The 19,798-nt window shown below is 40.5% G+C and overlaps 1 protein-coding gene across 1 annotated transcript in view; it reads left to right on the forward strand.

The window, feature by feature from the left end:
* Positions 1-14,057, forward strand: part of LOC146066920 (disintegrin and metalloproteinase domain-containing protein 10-like) — a 97,588-nt gene extending 83,531 nt beyond the window's left edge. The window contains exons 15-16 of the mRNA XM_083179144.1: positions 8,837-8,933; positions 10,712-14,057. Coding sequence (XP_083035270.1) covers positions 8,837-8,933; positions 10,712-10,818 — 204 coding nt within the window. The 3' untranslated portion in view covers positions 10,819-14,057. The remainder of the gene's footprint in view (positions 1-8,836; positions 8,934-10,711) is intronic.
* The last annotated feature ends 5,741 nt before the right edge of the window (positions 14,058-19,798 follow it).

The following is a 19,798-nucleotide window of genomic DNA, read 5'->3' on the forward strand; positions in this document are numbered from 1 at the left end:
CATCATTTTTAGCATGGCCAAATAGCAAAACTGTAGCAGAGCATGCTGGGATGTGTAGTTCAATAACAGCTGGAGTGTCATTGTTAGCCATCACTTCCCTAGTGCGATTTTAGGAGACTTAATGTGATTTCCACACATTGGGATGATAAATTGGATGAAAAATATGTTTTACCTCTAGATCTGATCCGATGCACGGTCCCGAGTGCATCAGAACGGAATCAAGATTGTTTGGTCTGTACTATAGATTTGTTGGCTCTTGCTGGAATCACATGCAATATATCATATGCAGAGGCGTCACTAGGGTTGGTGCCACCCGGCTAGTAACTCTTAAATCCTGAGCTATTGATCATTTATCATTAAACGTTCCAATATTGCTTTATATATATATATATATATATATATATATATATATATATATATATATATAAAAATTCTATGTCTCTATATGTAATATACTGTGTATATATATATATATATATATATATATACGTCAGCCAGTGAAGGAGCTTTGAATTTTGCTACACTGTGGTGACCTATTTGAGAGGTGATATCCCAAATCTGAATCACTCTTTTGATTTGCCTATTGGTATCTGAAAACTTACCTATATTTACACGATTCTGTTTTTTCTTTAAAACATAAGGCCGGTATGGCCTTTACCTATCTTTTCCACCATATTGGTATGGTGAATCCTATACCCTAGGATAACACCTTTAATTACACTATACACTCAGCTAGACGGATTCTTCCGATAAAGTCATCATCCCAGTGATTTCCAGTATCCAATTGTCCAGGATCGGGTCCACACTGGTGTCATTCAGTACACCAAGCTAAAAAACAGCTTCCCCTAGAGTCATCTGTTTAGGGGCCCTGTAAAACTCCAATATTCAAGGATTTTATCCCTACTCTCAAATTTCATCAAAGTACCAAGCCAGTCTGGCTTCCACTTGGTTTACTATCTTCTGATTTTATCATTATCCTGTATGGATTCAAAACGCTGATTAAACCATACATTTTAATTTATTCTGTCTTACCCCTGAAGAAGTCGTTCTGATGAAACGTGTTGGGTTTCAATAAAGAACTTTTTACCGTGAACGGATTCCACGTCTCATTCGGGAAGGGGACAATAAATTGTTGTTATAAATATTACCAGTGTCTTACGCAGTAAGAAATTTGTACTGAAGTGACTAGGTGGTACTAAACTCAGCGCTCTCCGTTAAACCCCCCTTTTTATATACATATATACATATATATATATATATATATATATATATATATATATATATATATATATATATATATAGAAACATAGAATTTGACGGCAGAAAAGAACCACTTGGCCCATCTAGTCTGCCCCTTTTTTAAACATGTTACCTCAAACCATATTTGATCCTTATTTTTTTGTAAGGATATCAATATGCCTATCCCAAGCATGTGTAAATTGTACTAGTGTATTTTCCTCTACCACCTGTGATGGGAGGCTATTCCACCTATCTACTACTCTTTCTGTGATGTAATTCTTCCTCAAATTTCCCCTGAATCTTCCTCCCTCTAGTTTCATATATATATACACAGTATGTGGCCATGTGATTTTACATATACATTTCAAATACAGAGTGAGTGCTAGAGGGATAATGATTAATATATATAAAGGGAAGAATAGGAAACGGTAAGAAATAAAATGCACATGTAGGAGAAAAAATGGTATTGTGAGTCTGTGGGTGTTGGAACGGCAAACACCATCGGGTGGCGTGGAGGAAAATATCATAGCTTCTCACTGTTCTCCAGAACCATCCACAGGGCGAGCCCACAATAGAGGTAGGGAGCGTATAGTTTCCTACACCCACGGACTCACAATACTCTCAGAGAAGAGTGTAATCATTTTTATAACCATCTTTTCTCCTAAAGCCACTGTTGCATTTTCTTTCTGTTTCCTATTCTTTCCTTTATACATAGTAATCATTATCCCTCTAGCACGCAGCGCACATTACAATTATAGATATATATATATATATATAATATACCTACAAAATCACTCAAGCAGGTGACAGTCCTCTCCTCCCTCACTGCGTGTGCCTTACTCCCTCACAGTGCTGGGTACTGTGCAGTCTCCTCCTCTCAGTGCGTGCTGCTCCCGAGTCCCGGCTGCCACCTGATGACATACACGCAGGCGCTGCATGCTTCCTGTGCCCCTGCACAGTGAGTGACAGGAGTTGCATGCGGGGCAGCAAGACAGGCTTTCATTGGCGGCGGAAGTAATTGCCGGATCCTGGCCAGTGCATGTGTGTGTGTGTGGGGGGGCGGGGTTCCAGGTCTGTGCAGCAGCCGGAGGTGGGGTGCAGTGTGAGTGCGGCTAATTTTGCTGCTCCCCCGCACCCACCTAGTAACGCCACTGATCATATGTAAAAGGGACAAATACAATATATATGTTATACAGCTGCCAGGGAACTGCCTGGGTATTGCTGTTGTAAAAAGTGAATTGACTATTGTAAAAAAAAAAAATTATAATTTTATAAAGATATTTTTCTTTAAAAAAAATATTGCAAACAGATTACAACAGAAAATGTACATGCATCAAATAAAAGCAAATGTATTACATTAAAACTCACAAAATAGAAATAGGGGGCGAGATTTAGGGAAATGCGATTTTTTTACAAAGTGCGATTTTGTTCAAAATCGCCCTATATCGCCAGTTTAAAAAAACGCACTTTTGCTGTGAATTCGCAAATTTAATGAGATGCAAATTTGTGGCAAAAAAGTGCGATAATGTGCGATTTTTAGTCATGAAAATGTGCGATTTTTTAGTCATAATAATGTGCGAATTTGATAAAATGTGCCATTTTGTGTTTTAAAAAATGGCGTGAGGTTCCCCCCTCCTGTGCATAACCAGCCCCGGGCTCATTGAGCCGGTCCTGGTTCCAAAAATACGGGGGTCAGGGCCGGTGCTAGGGAGTTCGGCGCCTTCCTGCAAACTCTAAATTTGCCCAAAGCGTGGCGAGCGCAGCGAGCCCCGCGAGGGGACGCGGATACTTGTGAAGCCCGCGAGGGGACGCGGATACCTGTGAAGGTATCCGCGTCCCCTCGCGGGACTCGCTGCGATCGCCACGCTTCGGGCTCGGTGGCTCGCTGTGCTTGCCACACTTTCTATTTTCAACTCCACGCCGACGTGGATAGTGGGGGTATGAAAAGGTCGTAGGACGCATACCGCCGCCCCTCGCGGGCTCGCTGTGCTCGCCGCGCTTCGGGTTGGCGTTCATAGTGGGGGTGGTACAGTAACAAATGCCCTTTGGGGTGCATTTAACATGATTTCAACACATGTCAATGATTTCTTTGAAAAAGGGCATCGCATCGCATCACATCGCATGCGATGGCATGCGACGGAATGCGATTTTTTTCTTATGCGATGCACATCGTGGGAGCCGTGATACTACACAAGTACCCTGTGGCCCTCCAGATGTTGTGAAACTACAAATCCCAGCATGCCTTGCCACAGTTTTAACACTCCCTTATAGCAAAACTGTGGCAAGGCATGCTGGGATTTGTAGTTTCACAACATCTAGAGGGCCGCAGTTTGAGGACCCATTTGCTAGAGGCATGTGCCATAAAAAAATAAAAAAAGATTTGTTCTCAAATTACACCACACAGTAGCACAATCTTATTCACATTACACCACATGTAATGCCATTGATTCAATTATACCACACATCAGTTTCCCTTATTCCCACTATGAAACACAGAGTCCATTATTTATGTTACATCAGGCATTTGTACCCTTTACACACAGTAGTGCCACTTATAAATAATTTCCAGAGTAATGTAGGTTACACCTAATGGCCACAGTAGTGCCACCTACACATAATGCACAGGAATGTTATTTTCACATAATGCCCAGGCTAGTGCTGCTTACAGATAATGCCCAGAATAGTGCCCTTTTACATAATGCCAAGAGTAGCGCCACTACACATAATGCCAACAATAGCAGTAACACAGCTTTCACATAATGCCCAGAGTAGTGAGTTTTACGCATAATGCCCAGAGTAGTGCGTTATGCAAACTGCCCAGAGTAGTGAGTTACGCATAATGTCCAGAGTAGTGAGTTACACATACTGCCCAGAGTGGTGAGTTACAAATACTGCCCAGAGTAGTGAGTTACGCATACTGCCCAGAGTAGTGAGTTACGCATACTGCCCAGAGTAGTGAGTTACGCATACTGCCCAGAGTAGTGAGTTACGCATACTGCCCAGAGTAGTGAGTTACGCATAATGCCCAGAGTAGTGAGTTATGCATACTGCCCAGAGTAGCGAGTTACGCATAATGCCGAGAGTCAGTTCCGGATTTGCCACTGAGGCACGGGCCTAGGGGCGGCACATACTATGGGCGGCAGCCAGGCTACCTGTGAGAGTGACTGACCTTCTGTGAGCCAGAATGGGGTGGCAATGCATTCCGGCAGTCCCCCCACCTTGCCCGGCCACAGAAGCTCCAGTAATTACTGCTCACAGAATGCCCCGAAGAATTCTCTATGGTGGATGACCTGACTCCGCCCACCCAGACTCTGACCTCTTCAAGTTCATAATGTGGCAGCTCAATTTCCTGTACTTGTGGTGGGTGGGTGAAGGTGGACTGGAGCAGCTGCAGCAGTGATGAATCACGGACCCGGCTGGCTAAGTTCGGGGCTAAATTATCTTTGGCTTCCCAGACGTTGCCATGCGCTGTCCATCGCCACTAAAGATGAGTGATTTGGCCTTCCTTGTCTACCATCTGCCTCTTCCACATACTACAACAGTGTAAGCTGGCCAGGATGAAGATGCTGCCGTCATATTGCTAATGCTGCCGGCAGCCTGCATGCTTAAAGAGGAGCTGCCCAGCGTAGACCCACGTGGATACAGATAAGAGAGACCTTTGGCACTGGAGGGAAGCAGGGGGAATGTGAATGGGAACGATGGAATATGTGAGGGGGGGAGGTGTACAGAGTGATGGTGGGGGGAGGTCTGCTGTGTTTCTGAGGGAGTTTAATATGTGAGAAGGTGTTGTTAGGGATGGTAGGTGTACTGTGTGAGGAGCATGATTTCAGCTTGCACCCTGCCAGGGTTGGCAAGGTTAACTGAGGGAAAAGTGCCCTGTTTAAGAGCCCAAAAGCGACTTTTCACACCACATCATTTAATTTAGGAAGTCTGGTAGACTCATTGTGCTACTTAGTGTAAAGCATAAAATCTGCAACATAAGAAACATCAGTTGAAAATTGCTTCAGTCAGAGTCTTGCATCAAGTAGGTGCTAAAAATAGTGTTGTTTCATTCAACATGGTGATTCCTGGCTAGAATAATAGAATTTGCAGTCTCCCTCTATACAGCATTCACTCAATAGGAGTCACGTGAAAGATGTGACGCGAAGTGGCTCCTCCCATATTTTATGCAGAGTTACTACCTGAGACTGGCACAGTAGCAGAGATTAGTGGAAGCAGGCAATGGAGGCAGCCAGGAGAGGGCATAAACTAATCTTTAGATTACAATAATTCTGCTTAGTCAGGGGCAATGCTTACTTATCAGTTAATTGCCACGGCCACTGGTACATAGTCTTCTGCTGCTGCACGAGCACTATGCACAGTATGCACGGCAGCACAACTCTTTATATTTAGCTGCCAGTGGCACAGAAATCGAGGGGAGCATGGGGCCCCAACTCCAGCAGCGGGGTGTCCAGTTGTTGTTTTTTTTTGCTGTGCACCACGTGGTGTGGTGGGCATCCTCCCGCCCCAGCACAGTTTGCGCATGTAGTGATGTGCACTGTGATGTCATGATGTCCCGACCCATATTACACGTGCAGGAGGAGGAGTTGAGAAGGCAGGGCAGCATCCAGCAGCAAGGCACTGTGCGACACTGAGATTGTATTATACAGTGACTCTCTGAGTCAGTTCCCGTGTATCAGTGGCAGCGCCGAACAGTGCCCCACTGCTGGATGAGGCCCCGATATGGCCATTTACTCTCCATACAGTAATTGACCAGCATCGGGGAAAGAGGAAGACAGAGGCGGGAGGCAGCATCCAGCAGCAGGGCACTGTGCAACGCAGCAACTGATACATGGGGACTGGCTCAGGGAGTCACTGTATTTACTGTATATGTAGAGGAGGTGAGGTTGGAGGAGGCAGGTCCACGTCCAGCAGTGTGGTTCTGTGCGGCCGTAATACACAGGGACTTGGGCCGGGGAGTGTATATTTATGGAAAGGAGGAGGTGGGTCAGGCCTTACGGGCTCGCTTTATGCAGCTCAGGCAGAGCCACACCTGTCGGATAGTCAGAGGAGTCAGGGCTATTCAGGGATATGGGCCGGCAGTGATGCCGCCAGCCGCTGAGGCCACTGAGGCAAGTTATAATGTATGTCTGTGTTTATGTAATTGTTTGGGCGGCGGTGCATCGGCCTCACTGTTATCGGCCTCCATGGAAACTTCCCGGGAATATAATGGCCAATCCGCCCCTGATGGGAAGGTTGACAGTCAAAAGGCTGACATGAGGTTTACCGACGCGTTTTGCTATAATGGTACAGCTTTTTTCAAGTTACCATTACAGCGAAACGTGTCGGTTGGAAAGGCGTTTTATCACCCACCTTTGAAAGATACCCATAAATCCATCTACAGCGGTACCGCTATGGAAATGGTCCCCAAGAATAGTGTTATCCTAATTGTTGGCATATGGAGAAGTTCCCAAGAATAAGCTTGCTGCCACCATACAGCGCATCTCCTCCCCACAGAGGCACACCACCTCACCAGAAAAAATTGCAGAGGAACCTGGGACTGTATACTCCCCGCTTATACCCCTGCAGAGGGACACTTGCAATTACTCTTTGGGACTCAGTGGCAGGTCCAGATATATCAATCGATACGGGTGATTATATCAATCTTTTCCATGCATCTATCTATTTTAACCAAATAATTTTTTGATTATGTATGGTTTTAATTGTTATTGTGTATTAAATAATGATTTTTTTTAATCCATTGTATTTTAAATTCATATTCAATTAGCACAGCTCATTCTCTATTTTTCTCTTATTTTTAATGATTACTTATAAGCCCTCATTTGATAATAGCCAAATTAATGGATTAATAAAAAAAGCCACTGGTGACTTTTTTTTAATTATGTATACATATTTACTAAGTAGAACAGATTACAGGGGCAGGATCTGCATGGGGATGTGGTCATTTGGTCTACAACCCCATGTCGACCTTTTTACTGTCAACCAAGATACTGTCAAACTAATGACCTGTCATTCTAATGACCTAATTCAACTTAGAACCATGTCGACCCTTTCCCATGTCGACCTAGACCCATGTCGACCTAGACCCATGTCGACCTAATTGTGTTGACCTAATGTCTGTCGACCATCATGCTGTAGACCAAATGATCCCAACCCATCTGCATGTCCTGTTTATTTATACTCTATTCAAGATGGAATATGGTAGAGCACAGTGCAGTGGTGTAAGTTTGCCCCAGTTTCCCAGAGGCAAGATAATTATTGGTGCCCCCCCCCACACACACACACACACACAGCACCTACATATAAATGTATGCATGTGTGTATGTATGTATGCTATGGATATTATGTTTATAATAAAGAGAGTGTGATGTCTAAGGTCCTGCTAGGCGGGGGAATCAGCCACAGAAGTGATATTGATGGCTTTCTATTAACTGATTCAAACTTGCAGTGGTGGAGAGGTGCCCCCTTGTGAGCAGGAGCCCAGCAGCAGATGACTCCATTGTCTCCTAGAGTTACGCCTCTGGCAAAGTGGATATTTTGCAGTTACTGGTACATTTCAGGTTGACCGTACTATCACACGCATCCAAGTGCCGCCCCAAACATGTGTGTGTCTAGGGGACAAAATATATGAAAAAAAGCAGAGGCGCATGGGCCTCGAAGTAATGTTTATGTTTTTTTGTTTGGTTTACTGTAGTACAATTTTAGTTTTTGGGTGAAAACCCATTTCTGATACACAAACGGTTGCAGATGTTGCAATAAAAAAAATTATTAATAGTTACATTTGTATCTGTCTTCACTAATATATGTGTTAACTATCAATTTATATTTTTGTTTATTGATATTTTTGGAAGCCTATAGGAGATAATACACTTAACTATATATATTTGCACACAACATATATTGCTTACACACTGTAAAGGTGGCGTCCTAATATTTTGATATTTTTTGGTAACAAACTTAAATTATTCTTAATTAAATTTTTTACAATTATAAATATGTATCTTGGAGTTTGTGTAATGTAAATGTGCTTATAACATTGTAAAAAAATGTATGACAACAAACTTACACCTCCATCATGTCTATTTTTTGGAGATTTTTTTAGCAAGGTTTGGTGTGCGAGTTTAAAATTTGCACCCTATTAAATTTGCACGTTGTATACTTTATAATGGGAAAATGTCTGGAAACGATTTGTAGTGTGATTAAAATTCGACAGGTCAAAATGTGCGATTTTCCCGCAATTCACATCCTATTAAATTAGCGATTTTCTCAAAACGTGCAAATTTGACCGTTTTCTTTTGCGAAAAAAATAACCCTCACCCAATAGTCTAAAATTCACACTCTATTAAATCTCGGCCAGTATATCAGAACAAATCTGTACTTGGGTAGTTACATTATCTACTTAAAATCAAGAGAGATCCTTTAATCTTTGATATAGATTTACTCATCAACAGTCCTAGAATGTGTACTCAATGTACTTTATAATGTATACATACTTTTCTGTCAATATGTTCTTTTAAATCAATAAGGTTATAGTAAATATGTTACTACCAAAGAATATACAATCTATTTAACTAACACCTGTATTTATATTATACAGACACGTTGGTGGGCCATTCTTCTAATTATATTAACGCTGGCTGCTTTGATTGTTGGAACAATATATATTCTTGGCAGAACTCTGGACTCTAATAAAGGTACTGTAATATACAGTATAATGAAGATAAATATATTATGAAAATGTTGATGTTTGTTTAAGAGCAAGTAAATACCTAATATGATACCCCTTTTACATCGCCATGCTGCATCGGACCGTGGATCTCGATCCCGTGACCTGCGCTGGTCAACCATTATACAGTGGGGACCTAAGTTTAACCCTTCCTATAACCCGGGTTGAATTGATAGGTTGGTCAACCTGGGTTATAAGCTTTGGTACTTTACTATCGCACCTCAACCTGGGTCAAGACATTGGCAACCCGGTAATTACCTGGGTCCAAGGTGCGGTGTGAACTTTATCCTTCATTTATTTTTAATGTGTCAGTAAACTACAGATCTGCAACCTGTTTAGGTCAGAGGGTAATCCAGAAACAGATTAAAGTGGGTTTTAAAACTGTGCTTGAATGATTGCAGTTTGTAGGAAAGTCTGGTCAAGAGCAGTAGGTAGTTCCAGAAATGGAACAGTACTTCCGGTGGGCAGGGACTCCAAGATGGCTGCTCTTTATTTGATCTCTGTGCCTGGCATTGATCTAAGCATTTTTGTGTCACTCCACAAAGTAATTAATTGAAAGAGGGTGCATACAGGGGTCAACCTGGTGGAGAACTCAGCTATAATTTTCTCCCCAGAGTTCTGTGTGAACCTACTAGTCACCATCTTACTTCAGCATTGCTTCTTCAGCAGCCTTATCCTGCCCCCTTCCCCTCTGCCTGACACCTTCTGACTGCAGTGGGTGATTGTGAATGGATCCACTGGTGACTGTGGGCAGTTTTCCACCTCACAGTCTGGAGTTGAAACTCCCTCACAGTCTGCCCATCTCATGCAATCTCCCTGATTGGTACTTGAAACAGAATTTTAAAGCAGATAAGAACTATTCAGCCCATGGTTGCCAGTTGCCACTAGAAATTGTTGGGCCCAGGACTGATTTCTAGTCCGGACCCCCCTCATTTACTGCCAGCACCGCTGGTCACTTGGGGGGGAGCAGAGTGAAGAGAAGCGCAGGGTCCCCCACCTCCCTTTCCACTTTGCTGCCCTAGCTGAATCCCACTGCTCCTAGAGCGCAGTCTTCTCCTCCACCTCTGAACGCTGGCACCCATTTAAATTATGGTGCCGACTTGTAAGACAATTGGGGCTCATGGACAGACGGTGCCGCATTTTAAAGGACCGCAAGCATCTGGAGGTGAAGGAGGAGCCTGAGCTCCAGGAGCCGTGGGCTTCAGCGGGGGCAGCTCAGCAGAGGCAGGTGGGGGTGCGGTGGGCAGAATGAGTGGCCTGGGCCCTTCCCTCTCTGTCAGAGTGGCTAGGCCCGGGACAGCTGTGCCCACAGCACCCCCTTGATGGCGGCCCTGATTCAGCCCATCTTGTTTGCCCCTTACTTGTGTTTCTCTTTGGAGGTATAACTATGATGGAACTCTCTGATATTGTCTCTTGATTCATGCACAGATGCATTCACTGGTGAATATTATAAATCGTTGTGCCTCACTATTTCCCCAAATTAATTATTCCATGTGCATTATCTGCCTTATCTCTCATTTAAACACATTAAACATGTGTAAAAATCACACCCTATTCATGCTACCTATATTTTCAAAAGTTTTGATTTTCAATTCTATGGGCGAGATGCCCATAGAATTGAAAATCGAAACTTTTGAAAATATAGGTAGTATGAATTCATTAAAACAACATACCCTGTACTGTGATATTAGGCCAAATAATAATACTTTGTATAACAGTAGAGATTTTTTGTTGTTTTGTTTTTAGTAAAAGACCTGAGCAAGGAAACAACCAGAAGTAATACTTATACTAGAGAAGATGTGTGCTGGGAAGTAGAAGAAGTAGAAGAAGTAGAAGAAGAATATATGGAATGAACATGTTTATCTACAATCTGACAGACAGTGATTAGAGTGGTAGATAAATACTACTGACCCATCTGATATGTCAGATGATATTCAAATATAATGATTGATCTGTTACCATATAACACAGGGAGAAGACTATGGTGATCAACTTACTACAGTGTTAGACCAAGGTAGCGCTGCACATACTGTATAAAGAAGTCTATGTACGAAGCATTGGAGAGATAAACAAAATGCTCATAACTGTCACAGCCTGCAACATGACATTTAGGATCTGATTGGCTGGTACTTCATATCTCTCTCTTTATATTTTTACTGCATGTACTAAATCAGTATTAATATGAAGACAAACTAGACTTGTGCTTTGATACTGATAGGTAGGCACACCCCATTGTATATTAAATCTTGCTTGTTTTGTAATATTTTACCTATCCTGTATATAGTATCATAGCAATCGCCTTTTTAAAGGCGCACATTTCTGGGCCCAATAAAATTTCTATTTCAAATTGAAAATGAGTAAAAAAAACGAAATAGTGTGATTAAGTAGGTATTTCATTAGTGAGTTAGCAGGTTAGTGGGGAGGTCAGTACTGAAATTTGGTTAAGTTGCAAAAGCCACTATGCCATTCAATTTAGGCAGGCTTCAGCATATGCAGGTAGGCCACATATGCCGATTTCATCTGAAACGTGCCCGAAACACTCAAACGGGCTTGTATCCTGGAAGGGAAAATAAGGGAGACATGAAGTAGCCACCAAATGATACACTGTAGGCCATCTTTCCAAATTTTTATGCACAATGGTTCCATCATGTAGTAAATGCATGTGCAAATACAAAGGTGTATTACATTAAATGAGCGGTTCTAATGAGTGGCCCAAAACTGACTTCCTGCCTGCATAAATCAACCAAACACTTATTCAAATAATCAGTCAATCAGCTGAAGTGGAGTTTGATTGGACGTACCATCAGGTGCAATCAGCAGGTGAGGCAACCAGCTGGACAATCTGCTGCAGGCCCATTGTGACATCATAATCCGGGTGGCTACCATTGCTGCAGTCAGTTGGGTGGGACGGTGAAGGGGCGCGGGGGGGGGGGATGGGACGTAGAGTTTCTGCTTCTCCAAAAGGGAGTTATCATAGCAATCGCCTTTTAAAGGCACACATTTCTGGCCCAATATAAATGTCCATTTATAATGTGAAAATGTGAAAAAGAAAACGAAATAGTGTGATTAAGCAGGTAGTTCATTGGTGATTAAGCAGGTTATTGAGGAAGTAAGTCCTGATATTTTGGGAGGTTGCAGGGGGAACTATGCCATTCAATTTAGGCAGGTTTCAGCATATGCAGGTAGGCCATATATGCTGATTTCAGCTGAAAAGTGCCCCAGACACACAAACAGGCTTGTATCCTTGAAGGGAAAATAAGGGAGACAAGAAGAATCTGTAGGCCACCTTTCCGAATGATTTTGCACAATGGTTCTATCATGTAGCAAATTCATGTGCAAATAAAAGCTCAAATGAGCTTCTCTAATGATCAGCCCAAAACTGCCTGCCTGCATCAATCATTTAAACAATTTTTTTTTATGTATTCTGTTTTTATTGAAAATATAGAAAACAGCATCATAACATCAATCGTATTCCCAAGTTCGAGTAAGCAATAAATAATAAACAAATTGGGTAGAACCTCATGTGTTTTCATTTTGAAAGGGAAGAAATAAAAGGAAAAAGGAGGGGAGGAAGATAAGGGGGGGGGCACCATGGACCTTGTTTTTAAGTTTGTTATAATAGTCTTAGTAGTGTTACACCAGTGGTTCCCAAACTGTGTGCCGTGGCACCCTAGGGTGCCTCAGGACACTTGTAGGGGGCCTCAGGCTGGTGGTCCAGGATCAATTCACTTTATTTATGGTCATTGTAATAGCCAAAACCAGTGCTTGTGGCTTCCAATCATAACATATGTGGTCTGACAGAGGTGCATCATGTCACTCCTCACATAATTCAACCTAAGAATGACATATAAACACAGTTTACATAATTTTATATATTTTTTCTACATTGTCAATAAGATGCTTTTATCTTAGGGTACCGTGAAAAAATTCTGATGCTCCAGGGTACCTAGATTCCAAAAAGTTTAGGAACCACTGGTGTTATGCTATTTACAAGTCAGGGGCCTTGTTTTCATTGCAAATACAGGTCTTAAAATTAGCAGATTCTTTAAATGCGAGCCAGGGGAACCAAGTTGCAATAAAGTCAGATGGTTTATATTTTGCCGAGAGTAATATATCTTCCATGGACGTAGTAATCTAGTCTTGAAAACCATGTTTTAATAGAGGGAGGGTTAAGGGACTTCCAAAGATTAGGTATAGAAGCCTGAGTGTCGAGTCAGGGATTTCTTATATTGGGAGACTGGTATAGTGGAGTGGTTCAGGAGCCAAAATGCTGGATTCGAAGGGACGTGAGTGGAGAGAATAATTTGGGAGATTGTAATTTAAACAAATATTTAATTAATCAATCATCTGAAGTGGAATTTGGTTGGTCACACAATCAGGTGCAATGCAGACTTTGCTAGCTACCCAAATTAGTTGCAGTAGACAGTCACCTGACCAATCAGCAGCCAGGCAGCCAGCTGGCCAATCTGCTGCACCGCCCATTGTGACATTATAAACAGCCAACAGGCCAGGAAGCATCCATTGCTGCAGTCACTTGGGTGGGAGGGCGGTGGAGGGGGAGGTTTTACATCATGTTTCTCCTACAGATGGAAGTTTTTCTGCATCAATCAATCAACCAACCAATGAATTAATCAATTAATTAATCAATCAATCAATCAGCTGAAGTGGAATTTGGTTGGTTGTACCATCAGGTGCAATAATTTGCAGTAGACAGACAGCTGACCAATCAGCAGGCCAAGCAGCTAGCTGGCTAATCTGCTTCAGGCACATTGTGACACCATAAACTACCAGCAGTCAGTTGGGTTGGAGGGCGGCGGAGGTAGAGGATGGACGTCAAGTTTCTCCTGTAGATATACACAGCAGGTAAACGGCGCTAATGGACCACACTAATTAGTATTCAAAAAGTACAAATTTATTAAAAAGAATAAACAATAATATACTTATAACAATACCACCGGCCGGTAGAAAATAGTAATATGTGCACAATATATGGCCATACAAAAATAAAAATTAAATTTAAAAAGAAAGTTTCTTTACTGGGCTACAGCATGTGATTGAAATCATTATTTCATTGAGATAAAGCTAGGATTGCCTGGTTTGGGGTAGAGCATATATTGAATATGAGGCTTAATAGCTTCTTTCTCCCTTTAAATGTCCATTTAGCAGTAAGACAGTTCCAGAGATCCCAAGAAACACATTGAGTGTATTTTAATGTCAAAGTATGTTAGCAGGTATTTAGCAAGCGTATTAGTCAGTCACACACTTAAGCCACCTTTTGGAATGGCTCTTGGATTATCTCCAAACTGCAGGTGCTCTCTCAAACAAGCGAAGCAGCGGTTATGAAATAAAAGCAGTTTTTATACTTATGCTTCAAAGCGAGTGTAGGCACTTCAGATGCGCACTGTGGGGCGAGATATTCGCTAGCCTGGAGCGGGTCCCCAGCTGCTGGTCTTCCCAATTGTGCAGCTCCTTTCTAGGACTCTCAGCTCCGGCAGATTCTCCCCGGCTCACGTGGTCTCGTTTGTGTACGGAAGTCAAAGTGACGCTTGATGACGCGTTTCCCCGCCTTCTCCTGGTCAGCGGCTTCATCAGATGATTTGTCACAGTACAACTTCGTCTATTTATACGTGCTCGCGCCGCCCAAATGGGCGTATATTTAGCTGTAATAGGGTTTGTGCGGCAGCTCCGTGTGTCTCTAACCAAGCCTCGTTTTAGCACATGCTTTAGTACTTTGGGGATAACCAAGCCTCGTTGTAATAATTACAACAAACTTTACTCCTTTTTGTACGGCAACCAAGCCTCGTTCTCATGCCCGGTCTCCATTAACATATATGGCTTCATTATTTAGATACAGTTTGATAATATACATATATAGAAACATACGGAATAGTAATACTAAAATTTGCTTAATCGCCATGTTTACATATAAACCAACATTTATGTACACATTCAATTACATCCTAATTCTATTACTAGAACGGAAAGAGGGGTGAGGGAGGAGGAGGGGGGGACAGGAGGGGGGTAGGGAATTAAGGAAAAAAGGAAAGATGAGGAGATTTTTTTATATAAAATAGAGTTTTTTACAATAAAATCCTTTACAAAGGAGGAGAGAGTAGTTTTTTAAGGTTTATTTGAGGGAAAAAGAGAGAAAGCATAAAAAAGGAAGGGGAGTGGGTAGCGTTCCCAAACCAATTAAAAAATATATATATATATATGCATAATAATAAAAATCTATACATAATCTATATAATTAAAGAATATGCATACATATATAAATGCACAGTAGAGATATTAATGAAAATAAAAAATAACAAATAATAAAAAAAATATATATTAATAAAAAATAAATAAAAATAAAAATAAAAATAAAAATAAAGATAAAAATATGTTCATCGAAAAATTACTTAACTAAATTATTATAAATAATGCTAATTATATCTAACGATTTATAATATCAGTAATTGGTGGTAGTTAGTGAATATTAGATATTTCCAGATCTTAACCATATTAACAACAATAATAATTTATCCAAACAGAAGAAATATAAACATATAAATCTATATAAAAATGTATAGATACACTAGATGAGGGGGTCTGGGTTAAGTAGATAGAGCATAAGGACTAGTCTTTGTTATGAGAGGTGAGAAGGGATATTAGTCTTATCTGTAGTGGAGGTCAGATCATTCGATTTTATATATTATTCAATTCTATAGTTTCATTCAAACCATTAGGTATCATTGTCCCTAACTGGAAGATCCAGTAGGCCTCTCTTCTACATAGCATTCCAAACCGGTCCCCCCCTCTTTTTGTGGGTTTGATGTATTCTATGGCTTTCACTGAGACCTTATTCATACATTGACTCTGGCAAATGGAGACATGTTTAGACAGCGGATGTGTTTTGACTCCAGCTATTATGTTACGTTTATGTTCCATAAAACGTGTGTGTAGACATCTTGTGGTGCGGCCCACATATTGGAGGCCGCATCCACAGTCTATCAGATAGATTACATAAGATTGTTTACAATTGATAAACTCTTTAATTTTATAAACATTTTTATTAACAAATGAACTGAAATCCACATTTTTATGTTTTTCGCTGTGTGTACATGTATAGCATTTACTATTGCCACATTTGTGGAAGCCTGCTGGGAGTTTTTTGAGCCAGTCTTTTTTATCATCTTTTTTATCTTCTTGTTTTTCCCTACAAAAATGACTACACACTAATTTATTTTTAAGATTATCTCCTTTTCTAAAGATTACCTTATTGTTATCGCCCAGAATTTCTTTTAATAAATCGTCTTGTTTCAAAATAAGCATGTTTTTATTTATAATTTTCTGTATTTCTTTGGCACAGTTATTATATTGAGTAACAAACGATGTTTGCTTATTTCCTATTTCTATTGTCTCACTCTTTTGTTTTCTTCTTTCTGTTGTTTCCATAAGCAGTTTTTTTCTTTCTATTTTATCAACTTCATATTTTGCTTTTTGGACAAGGTCAATTGGATAGCCCTGTTCCAAAAAGGTCCCTACTAAGTTTTGTGATTGTTTATGAAAAGCTTCGTCCGTGGAACAGTTACGCTTCAATCTGATTAATTGGCTTTTGGGTATATTGTCTTTCCAGACTTTTGCATGCGCACTGTCATATTTTAAATATCGGTTCTGATCGACTGGTTTTACATATGTTTGTGTTTCTATTTTATTATTAGTCACAGCGAGCGCAATATCCAAGAAGTTTATACTAGTAGTGCTGTGAGAACTAGTAAATTTTAAACCGAAATCATTTGTGTTAAGACTATCGGTGAAGTGATTAAGTGATAATAGGTCTCCATCCCAAATTATAAATAAATCGTCAATATATCTGCCATAGAGGACCAGACTCCCCCCGAGCCCGCTCCCCCACACATGTACGTCCTCAAAGGCACCCATGTATAGGTTTGCGAAGCTCGGGGCGAATCTGGTCCCCATGGCAGTCCCCCGTGTCTGTAAATAATAACGTGAATCAAAAAGAAAATAATTGTGTTCTAAAATAAAAGTAATTGATTGGATAATTAGGTCACGTAGAGGGTCCGAGAGTTCACCATCTTTTTCCAATATTTGTTTAATTACTTCCACTCCCTTTTTTTGTGGGATGTTGGAATATAATGCTTCTACATCACATGTGAGGAGATGGTAACCCTCTTTCCATTCAATCTCATTGATTTTATTGAGGAAGTGTTTTGTATCTCTGATGTATGATCTCAGGCCCTCCACGTGACTCTGTAAAAAATGATCAACAAATTGTGATAGGTTATTCGTGAGGGACCCTACACCTGAAATAATAGGACGACCAGGGGGTGAAACAAGTGATTTGTGAATTTTTGGTAAATAATAAAATGTGGAAGTGACAGGGTGCATGGGAAAAAGAAAATTAAAAGTCTCCTTGGATATTGCGCCCGCTGCAAGAGCTTGGTCTAACATGTCTCTCAGTTCGATCTGATATCGGACTGTGGGGTTGCCGTCCAGATGTTTATAGAATTCAGAATTGTTTAATTGACGATAACATTCTGTAGCATAATCTTCTGTGTTTAGGACGACAACCCCACCGCCCTTATCGGCCGATTTAACAGTAATATTTTTGTCCGTGTATAGACATTTAAGCGCCTTACGTTCTCTTGGATTTAAATTGTCTCTTGGTCTTTGGGAGTCTGCTTTTTTACACATAATATTTAATTGGTCTAATGTTAGCTTATGGAAACTTTCTATGAAAGGTCCTTTAAATTGGAGGGGGTAGAAATCTGATTTCTTTTTGAATTTTGAGGTTCTTTCATGATCATATATTTTTACTGGATCATATATTTTTACTGGAGAAGGGGGATTATCACTATTTTGGTTGGATTCATTTTGTAGGGACTCAAGGATATTTAGGGCACCTAGGTCTTCTGTATTCAAAATTATTGGAGATTTTTCACCTACACTCGCTTGGAAGCATAAGTATAAAAACTGCTTTTATTTCATAACCGCTGCTTCGCTTGTTTGAGAGAGCACCTGCAGTTTGGAGATAATCCAAGAGCCATTCCAAAAGGTGGCTTAAGTGTGTGACTGACTAATACGCTTGCTAAATACCTGCTAACATACTTTGACATTAAAATACACTCAATGTGTTTCTTGGGATCTCTGGAACTGTCTTACTGCTAAATGGACATTTAAAGGGAGAAAGAAGCTATTAAGCCTCATATTCAATATATGCTCTACCCCAAACCAGGCAATCCTAGCTTTATCTCAATGAAATAATGATTTCAATCACATGCTGTAGCCCAGTAAAGAAACTTTCTTTTTAAATTTAATTTTTATTTTTGTATGGCCATATATTGTGCACATATTACTATTTTCTACCGGCCGGTGGTATTGTTATAAGTATATTATTGTTTATTCTTTTTAATAAATTTGTACTTTTTGAATACTAATTAGTGTGGTCCATTAGCGCCGTTTACCTGCTGTGTATGTTTTCTGTATTTTCTGAGGGCTGAGTATCCCTCATAAACGGAAGCTGGGACCATTACTAGTGCCCTGCGCTTGGTTATACTTGTTTGGTTTTTGTTTAAAACTCCTTTTTGGGGTGAAATACTCATTTAACCGGGCTGCAGGACACCATATTTGCTTATCGCCATGTCAATGTTAGTATGCATGTCGGAAAGAATGCAAAGGAGAGATATGTATCTAAAGGGCAATAATAACAGTGGAGCCTCTGCCCCCGAAATTGAAAGCCCCGACATGCATAAATTATTTAACAAATTGGAAAATCTCTGCATGTCCGAGACCCGACACTGGTGGGACCAGATCACTCTCCAGAAATATGTGGATAGTGATCTGATCCCAAGAGGTTTGAGGATTTTAAAATCATCCACTTTTCAGGATGATCAGGTATTTACTAAAAAATGGAACGACATCCTGGATGGATGTTCGAAAAATCTAATGAAATTACTCATAAATCAAAGAGAGAAAAGGGTCTTGGAAATGCAAGAAGAGATAGAGAAAGTACACATTCAACTAAAAGTATTTGAAAAAACACAGGAGTACAAAGAAAGAGATATAAAAGTTAATCAAAACATCAAAAGTTTTGAAGAGGAACTGATATTTAAGAAAGAGTCCAAAATGGACAGAGATTTAAAAGACTACGAAAAGGGAGAGATACACAGTTTTAATAGAGGTTTTAGAACCGCTATGCCTAAACAAAGAGAGAGATTCGGCAGTAGAGATAGGAGAGAGAATAAATTTCAGAATAAAAAAGAGGTACGTTTTGAGAGGAGATATGGGGAGAATAATCAAAATAGCTATACACCCAGATACAAACAGAGTAACAGATTCGATACGGGTTATAATAACTATAAAAAAAGGAGTTATGATTCTAATTACCGTAATAACAGATATCAGAATCAAAGAGAACCAGAGTTTAGAAATTTTAGGAGTACAAACAGATATGAAATATTTAATGACTACCAATCACCCAATCAAGAACCTATGGGGAGACAAAAAAGAATAGAAAGCTTACAAACCGAGACAGAAGAGGAGTGGGAACAATCACCACAAATAAACTACCGTCATTTTTTGGAGCAGCGCCCGAAGGACGTCAGACCCAAAATAGGCATAACAACAAAAAGAAAAGGAGAGGAACTAGGGGAGGAAAACGAAAACAGGCAAAAAAATCCCTGTATCCGATAAAATCTAAAAATAGGGGGGTATTTAATCTATCAAAAAAACATCTAACGGAGGAAGAAAAATCAGTACTCGAAAGAGGGCTAAATTTTGCCCCAGTGTCAAAACCAAACATGTTCAAACTGTTTGTGGACCTAAATA

This window comes from Crinia signifera, chromosome 1 (assembly GCF_055691185.1).
Source record: "Crinia signifera chromosome 1, ASM5569118v1, whole genome shotgun sequence".
Taxonomy (NCBI): Eukaryota; Metazoa; Chordata; class Amphibia; order Anura; family Myobatrachidae; genus Crinia; species Crinia signifera.